This window comes from Helobdella robusta (assembly GCF_000326865.2).
Source record: "Helobdella robusta unplaced genomic scaffold HELROscaffold_39, whole genome shotgun sequence".
NCBI classification, from domain to species: Eukaryota; Metazoa; Annelida; class Clitellata; order Rhynchobdellida; family Glossiphoniidae; genus Helobdella; species Helobdella robusta.
Window position 1 is genome coordinate 1,173,318 of NW_008704865.1, and position 10,008 is coordinate 1,183,325.

General features: G+C 32.9%; 1 protein-coding gene across 1 annotated transcript; it reads right to left on the bottom strand.

The window, feature by feature from the left end:
- Positions 1-6,744: 6,744 nt before the first annotated feature.
- Positions 6,745-7,830, bottom strand: HELRODRAFT_136559 (hypothetical protein; the record flags this gene model as incomplete). The annotated part of the gene is made up of 2 exons (XM_009024109.1): positions 6,745-6,961; positions 7,661-7,830. Coding segments are annotated over 2 exons (387 nt in total), but the record flags the coding sequence as incomplete, so codon positions are not given.
- Between the last annotated feature and the right edge of the window lie 2,178 nt (positions 7,831-10,008).

Sequence of the window (10,008 nt, forward strand, 5' to 3'; positions counted from 1 at the left end):
TATTTTTAAAAAGTATCTGACGACTTCCATTTTATGTAGTTAATTGTTTATTTATTCTTACATTTATTTTATATGTAGGAAATTATATTGTATTTATTTTATTTTATTTCAAATATATTACATACGTATTTATCTATTTATTTAAATGTATTGATAAAAATTTATTTTCATCGTTTATTCATTCATTCATTCGTTCGTTCGTTCATTCATTCATTCGTTTGTTCATTCATTCATTCATTCATTCATTCATTCATTCATTCATTCGTTCGTTTATTCATTCATTCATTTATTCATACATTCATCCATACATTCATTCAATTTTTAACCTAACCCATTCATTCATTCATTTCAATTAATTAATTAATTAATTAATTAATCAATCAAGTTCTCTCCCAACCATGAATAATAATTTTTTTTATTTCGTCCATTCAATGGTCCATTTAAAAAAAACATTTAAATGAGGATTTGCATTTTATTCATGAAGTATCTATAATACAAATAACAATTCAAATAGTGATAATAATAATAATAATAATAATAATAATAATAATAATAATAATAATAATAATAATAATAATAACTAATATTGTAGTTATTATTATTGTTATTATTGATATAAATTGAATAAACCAGATTATACAATCAACAAACTGAATGGAAATTCCACGTTTAAACCCAAAGAAAAACAAAACAAAAAACAAAATGAAAGAAAAATAAAAATGTTGGTCTTCTTTTCAAAATTGGCAATAAAAAATAACCATTTTTGTTGTTGTTGTTGTTGTGGTTGTTGTGGCTGTTGTTATTGTGGTTGCTGTTGATGTTGATGTTGTTGTTGTGAGCAATCTTTCACCACATACAAATACACGTTTGTGTATACATATATACATACATACATACATACATACACACATACATACATACATACATACATACATACATACATACATACATACATACATACATACATACATACATACATACATACATACATACATACATACATACATACATACATACATACATACATGCATACATACACACATGCATACATACACACATGCATACATACACACACATATACATACAAAGATTTGTACAAAAACTGGTATACATTTTGTATAAACTTGTATACAAGGTAAATATTTTGTATAAAAGAATAAACTTTGTATATACATATCAAAATACAAACTTAAAGATTCTTATCCATACTATACATACAAATAATACAAAACAATACAAAATATCACAAATATATACACGTTAGGTGAGTAAATGAACATACGTTCATGCTCATAGAATACATTTATACCTTTATATATTTATACTTTATATACACATATGCACACATACATTCAAACACACATAGACACATACATTCATACACACACACACATACAAAACATACATATTTACATGAAATAAGAAACCAACATAAATACAAACAAACGTGTTTTTTTTTTGTTTTAGTTTCAAAAAGTAGAAAAAATATTCTTCTTGAAAAAAAATTTATCATTCAGTTTTAATTTAAAATAAGGCTTTCGTAGAAGTACGGGCTGAAGAATAAACAATAGATAAGAATAATTACAACAATAACAATAACGACAATAATAATAATAACAATAATATTGATAATAATAATTATAAATATAATTCTTACTCTAATTGCAATCGTTAAAATAACAAAAATATGATGCTTCTATTAAAAAAGTGATTCCATTGTTAGAATTATATTTAATGTGTGTGTGCGTGTGGTGTGTGTGTGTGTGTGTGTGTATGTGTGTGTGTGTGTGTGTGTGTGTGTGTGTGTGTGTGTGTGTGTGTGTGTGTGTGTAACAAAAATATATACGTAAATGCGTATTTATTTCTTTTTAATTATCGTTATTTTAAGTATTTTATTAGATATTTGTGTGAAAATTAAAAAAAGTAATTAAATACATGGAATGTATAATAGCGATCTACACACACACACACACACACATACATACGCACACACACACACACATCCATACATATACACACGACACATATCGAGAATAAACTTGACGATGATGATGAAAATGATGACGACGATGATGGTGATGAAGATAATGATGATGAAGAAGATGATGACAACGATGATAAAGATGATGGTGAGGATGACGATGACAACGATGATGATGAAGAAGTTGAAGGAAGGAAGAGGAAGATGATGACGACGACGATGAGAATGAGAATGATAGTTGGAATGGACATGAGAATGAAAAAGAAAGACAGACCGTCAGAATTTTAAAAAATGTTAATGAGTATCAAGTCCATATTCTATTTACGTAACATTAGATTAAAAACTCTCTTTCCATCAAAACAATAATCTCGGACAAGTGCCTCGCTGTTATTTAGGATTTTTTGTTACTTCCGTTGCCGATGATGACGTCATTTCTTGGATTGTTGCTGTTGTTGTTGTGATTGTAGTTAGTAAGGTTTATCAGGAGATTTTCGTGGTCAATTAATGCTGTGTTGATGCTATTGCTGTTGATGAGTTTGTTGATGTTGTTGCTGTTGTTTTTTACGTTGTTATTGTTGTTGAGAAAAATGTTGTTGATGTTGTTAACTTTTGAGTTATTGTCGTCATTGAACGCTACGTTAAGGAAGTCGTCGGCGTTTAAATCGTTCATTACAAAATAATTGTTGTTGTTGCTGTTGATGATGCTGTGGTTGTTGATGTTGTGATTGTTGGTGTTGTTGTTTTTGCTTAAGATGTTGTTTATGTTGTTGTTTAAATTGTTGAAAATGTTGTTGCTGATTATGTTGCTACTGAGACTGTTGGCAATATTAACGTCATTGTTGTTGATGTTATTTTGGTTGATGTTGCTATTAATGTTGCGAGATAAAAAATTGTTGACGTCAACAATTCCCTGATTGTAATGCTGTCCTGGTGAAAAAAAAATTTTTCATAAATTTTTATTTTCTCAATTTAATTTATTTTAATTTAAAAAAGTAAGTCATCACAATTTCGTTCGTTCGTTCACCATTATTCTGCAGGCCATAGATCCAAGAATTGTCAAATGGATATGTCGGTGTTGATGATGACGTCAACTGTGACGACGACGATGATGACGCTGTCGTTGACTGCAAGTGGCCACTTAGATCTTGAGTTATGTCTGAGGTTGGATGGTTTGGTGAGTTGCGAGTGAAGATTGTTTCTACTAATCTAGCAGCGTGAAGCACAAATAATAGTTGAGCAAATTATCTCAAAATCATCAATACAATAATTGTTCGAAAAGATTCATTGGCAAACAAGGAAACGTAAGTTTCAAGGCCTCTTTTGAATGCAACTTTCTAGCAAACAGGCAGCAGCGCTCACAATGCATTCAAACCCGAAATAGCTGCAACGAAATAGCCAGACACTTTACCACTAGGCCATCTGACTGTCCACAAACAATCATACACACACAAAAAAAAATATTTCTAACTCTCATTGAAGACATTGAAGTTGTTGAACTGATTATAATAATCAGTTCCTGCTGCTTCGGTCCCCACCGCACCGAACGACTCATAATCAGCCGCCTTCATCTCAATCAACGTCTTCTCGCGTTTCTTACCGCCAACCAAAATAGCCTCGCCATTGTTGGTTGCTATGGAAACTTTATTATCATCGTCATCGCCGTCGTTGTCATGACAACTAAATAGATTGCCAGGTAAGAGCACGTTTTTGAACAGTGGTAATTCGGTTAGGCTGGAAATTCCATTGGTTTCGTTTTTGTCGAAGATGTTGTTGCTGGTGAAGTCGAGAACGTTTGGTGATTGGTTGGCTGAGTTTAGCTGGGGAATTCCATAGGAGAGTCCAGCTTGTTGGAGGAAAGAGATCTGATTGGCTGCTGGGTTGTATTATTATAATGTAAATTTAATTTATAGTAAGAGTTAAGATGGTAAAATGGTTAGATATAAATGGATGCGTTTCTTATTTGCTATGGAAAAAAATAATTAGAGCCGGATTATTGAGACGGTGAGTGGGAGTGGGATTTTTCATCTTACTCCGGAAAAGGATATTTATTTTAAAAAAGATTGTGCTTTTTAGAGGATAAATAGCGATGAGCAATCATCTCTAATACTGAAAACAACTGCTGATAAGGTGAACAAAATCGCATAATTTTTTAAATTAAATTAATTAATTTAAATTAAATTAAAGAAATTTTACTAAGAAAAACGATTACATAGACTGATTTGAAGTAATTTTATAGATTATATTATTCAGTTAATCAAGTTTAATACAACGTGAGATGCATACCGTTGTTTATGTTGTTGCCGCCATTAAGAGAGACATTATTGTTGTTGTTGTTAGGGTCAAGTGACATTGATTGATTGGGCAAGGTCATCAAAGGTGGCTTACCTTCTGCTTCGGGGATGGGGAGCAAAGTCATTGTTGTGACACCTGTGTGCGTGTGTGTGTGTGTACGCGTGCGTTCGTGTGTGTGTGTGTGTGCATCAACCACACAATAATACAACAACGATACAGCTACACAACGACACAGCTACACAGCTGCGCAATGACACAGCTACACAGCCACACGCAACGACTCAGCTACACAGCCACACAACGACACAGCCACACAACGACACAGCCACACAACGACACAGCCACACAGCTACACAGCCACACAGCCACACATCTACACAACCACACAGCCACAGCGCAGCGACAAAAACAGACCAAGTGGTGTTGAGTAGGTGGCAGTGGTTGCCTCGGGCTTTACAAAAAGTTCTTCCAATCCGACTGAATTATTGATTGGAGTCAGTTCTGGAATTATCTGAGATGATGATGACATCATTGATGATGATGATGATGATAATGATGTCCCTGATGACGATAGTGTAGATGATGATAATGATAATGAGGTGGTTAATGATGATGACGATGATGATGGCTGCGTTAGAGCTGATGGAGTCGCTAAGATGTTGTTCAACAACTGTTGCAAGTGTTGATTTATATTAAGAATGTTGTTGTTGTTGATGGTTAAGTTGTTGTTGCTGTTATTGTTGTTAATGTTGTTGTTGTTGATGATGTTGTTGTTGATGTTGAATGGGCTGTTTAATGTTTTCAGCAAATTTTCTTGCTCTATGAATGTATACAAATCTGGACTATCCATGGCTAAGGCGCTCAAGAAACTACGACTGTCTTCAAGGTTGTAGATATTCTGTTGTTGCTGTTGCAGCTGCTGTTGCAGCTGCTGTTGCAGTAGTTGCTGTTGTAAGAGTAGTTGCTGTTGTTGGTTCGTAAAATTCTGAATGTTTTCAATTTTTATATTTGTCGTTAGTGGTGAGAGGTTTGTGTCGTTGTTTAGGTCTAATGACAACAAAGGGTTGTTGTTTATGTTGTTGTTGATGCTATTAGTGAGAAAATTCAAATTAGTGTCATTAATATTGATGTTGTTGTTATTGTTGTTGCTGTTTAGAACGATGTTGTTGTTTTCATCTATCATTGTCTTTTTAGCAAGTGTCAGTGCGATTAACTGTTGTAGGTTGTTGTTGATGTTATTATTGTTGTTGAGATTAATGTTATTGTTGTTGTTTATTGTGCTGTTATTATTATTAAAAATGTTGCTTAAATTGTTGAAGTTTAAGCTGTTAGTGTTGATGTTGTTGACGTTGTTGTTGTTGTTAATGTTGTTGATATTGTTATTTTTGATGATGTTGTTGTTGTTGTCGTTGTTGGAAGTCTGAGAGGTTTCAAGTTGCATCATATCACAATTGGCCAACTGTTGGTTATAGATGTATTCAACATTTTCTTAAAATATCTACGTCCCAATAAAGCTCCAATATAATTACATCAATTTCAGCAGCACCAACATCACAATCTACTACACCAACACCATATGACATCAACTTTTCAAAATGTAAGTTCTTTTAACTTTTCATAAATAAAATAAATAAATACACAATTTGACCAACATCAACAAAAACAGCATCTCTCCAGTTGAAACTACCTGTTGGTTGAGGAGCGTTTCAAGTACTTGTGGATACAAACTCAAGAGATCGGACGATTCGATAGTCTGCAAGTTGCTGTTGTACAAATTCAACAAACTGTCCGTGGTATCGACAGCGCCGACATCAACATCGTTAATCAGTGAGTTAAGTAGGCTGGAACTGTTTTTGTTCTTGCCTGAGGTCATTGCTGCAGTCGAACCAAGGCCCATCTGACTCGCTGTTAAGAAGTTGTCGTCATCGTCGTCATCGTCGTCGTCGTCGTCGTCGTCGTTACTGCTGAATAATCGGCTGTCAGCCGAGAACCGTCCCGACGCCTGTCGAATTTTTTCAGTGGTCTTCTTCCGAACGATCCTATGAATTTTGAAGCAATGCATAGAGATTCAATTTATACTGATTTCAAGATTCACTATATGTCAATAAATATGAAAAAAAGAATGCTTGCACGTTGTTGTCTTGTTTCAGTTGGATAAATTTTCAAACAAGGTAATAGAAGTCTTGTTGTAATAAATTATGATTTGCTCCGCTGCCTGCGAACTACCAAAGAAAACTTCGGTTTATTATTTAAAATGACCTGCGGCAAGAGTTCGATTGAACGAGAAGTGTTGGAATGAATAAGTGGAATTAAATAACACAAGAAACAACTGATGATTTAAGACTATAATACAAACAGACAAGAAATATACGAATATGATCAAACCTAAACAAAACCAAGCTAACACAGATAAAGAGATAAATAATAATGAGATGAACAGGGATTGAAACATAGCAAATCAACAGCAGTGGCACCGAGCAGGCAAGCAACCTGTTTATAGAGCTGACGCTAGGGACGGTTTCGTTGTTGCAGACACCGTCCTTCAACAACCTCTCCCGAATTTCCCAGGCGAACATTGTGGGGTTTTCCAGTTTATAGGCTGCAATGTTTTGCACCACTGACCCGGTTGCTACTTTCGGTTTCGATCCTCCAATCACGCCAGGTTTAATCGACCCAGTTTCAAAAAATCTTAAAAATAAAATTCGCGATATCTGATCATTCTTTAAAGTTTTTTCTAAAAACAAAAGTTAAAGGCATGTTTCTTTTTTAAGTAAATTTATAAACCACAACTGATTTTGATTATTTAGAAAATTAATTAAATAAACATTTTCAATAATAAATTCTTTGCTGAATTTATATAAAAAATTTGAAATCAGTGAATCAAGAAACGGATTGAATTAATAATTAAAATGGAATATATATATATATATAAATAAATATATATATATATATAATATTTCTCAATATAATTTATTGATTCGGTGTTTGAACTGCGCATTATAATGCTGAAACGACCTAGTCATGCCAATCATGTTTGAATTTCAACCTTAACTTATTTAATAAATCTTCATTGAAATTCACAATTCCTCACAAAATTCATTCACCAATTAATTCACCAATCAGCTTGCAAATGCATACAACGAACCAAACAATATCTTGATTATTTAGACGGATACACTCAACAAACAATCTATTTGAAATAATCAGTCAAACAATTAATCAGAAAAAATAAACAATTAACTAATCATTCACTCAACCAAACAACCAGTTAAACCAGCCAACCAACCAGCCAAACAACCATCCATCCAAACCAGCCAGCCAAAAACCAACCAACCAACCAACCACACCAGCCAAACAACCAGCCAACCAACCAGCCATCCAACCAACCTGCCAAGAATTTTGCTGACACATCCATGCGAGACCTTCATTCGTCTGGAGATCTCGCACGGTCTCACCCCCTCCTGGGCCAGATGAACGATTTTGTGACGCACCTCATCTGGCAGGGGTCTGCCATTTATAAATTTTCCCCCCAGCTGGTTCAGTCCATTGTTGTCTGTTAAAATGGAGTTTCCGTTAATTTGCTCCCGATCTTTAGTTTGCTCATTCATTTAAAAATCTTCAACAATCATGAAACTCGCACGCACGCACACACACACACGCACACACGCATGTACATGCAAACACACACACACACTCACACATGTACGTGCACACAGAGACACACAATTGGTTTGTACTGTTGACAAATCAAATGAATTTATTCCGTGCAGATTTCTTAATTTGCCTATACAAACACACGCATGTCAGCACATGCAACACACACACACATACAAACATTCCTACAAACACACATGAACATAAATATACGCACATAAAAAAACACACATAAATACACATAAAACAAATTGAAGAACTACTAATTATAACCAACTTTATAAAGATTTGCGTGAATTAAATATTTTCAATTGAATATTTGAACATTCAACTCAAAAATAGATCATATACCGGCATATAATTATCATCTTAAGTATCGTCATACATCCAATCTAATCCAATATTCAAACGCAATCAAATCAAACCACAATGAAGAAAAAAAGAGCCAAAAATAACATACCAACAGACTTTCAGTCAGTTAAATGCCAATTATTATAAAAGTTCAAGTTTTTCATGTATGAATGGCAAGCAAGCAGAAGTAGAGAAGATATAGTTGAACATGTCTAGAACAAAATAACTGAAAGAAATGAGTAAAAAGGTATAGGTTGCTGGTGCAGGCTTTAACATTTAAAATTACAAGAAATCATCCAACTGCAACAGAAACAACAAATTCAACCCAACCACAACAACAAATCCAACCACAACAACAAATCCAACCACAACAACAAATCCAACCCAACCACAACAACAAATTCAACCCAACCACAACAACAAATCCAACCACAACAACAAAGTCAACCCAACCACAACAACAAATTCAACCCAACCACAACAACAAATTCAACCCAACCACAACAACAAATTCAATAGCATTAAGAAGTATTTTCAAACAACATCAGATATACTTTTATCTCCTTTGGCAACTTTTGGACAACTTCCTTTGGCGTTACTACAATTACTACTGCTGTTAATGCTACTAGCAGTATGGATGTTGTAGACATTAATACTGCTGTTACTATTGTCACTGTTATCTATGTTAGTAATTCCATTATTATTGCCAGTATTAGTAGTAGCAGCAGTAGCAGTAGTAAGAGTATTACTGTTGATGTTAAAATTAATTAAATTAATATTTTTGTTGTTGTTGTTGTTGTTGTTGTTGTTGTTGTTGTTGTTGTTGTTGTTGTTGTTGTTGTTGTAGATGATGTTGTCTATGACGGAGGCTGTAAATGCTGATGACGACGGTGACGTTGACGATGACGTCATAAATGAAGTGTTGACGGTCATGGATGACATAACAGCCTTGCCCGATCGTCAGTTACTAGCAATACTTTTATTGTTTTTCTTCTTCTTCTTGCTGTTATTAATGCTATTACTATTATTATTGTTACTATTATTATTATTATTGTTACTATTATTATTATTATTGTTATTATTATTATTATTCTAATAATTTGTTAAGCATGAGTGGATACTCCATCCTGTCATCCGTGTCCAATGTAGGAAGTGTGATCAACAGACCAGCAACTATTATATATATATATATATATATATATATATATATATATATATATTTATTTATATATTTATTTATATTTATATATACTATATATAATATTTATTTACATATATATATAACATATTATCCATATATATATACGTACATAAATATATATATATAATACTCCTATATATTGTATGTGTTTAAAAATTTATATAACCTATATTCAAAGATGTATTATTGTATGTATGTATGTATGTATGCCAGAAAGTTTAAAAAAGTTTATATATATGTAAGTATATTGTATATGTAACACATGTGAAACATATGTAATATATATATATATATATAATATTATATGATGTATGTATAGGTGTATTGTATATGTGCGTGTTAGCTTATATGTGTGTACATTGATATGTATGTACGCTATGTGTTTATCTTCATGTTTAAAAATTTCACTATAGGAATGTAAGAATGTATGTGTGAAGTTAGGTACACATACACACACACACACACACACACACACACACACATATATATATATATATATATATATATATACGCACATGCACACTCACAA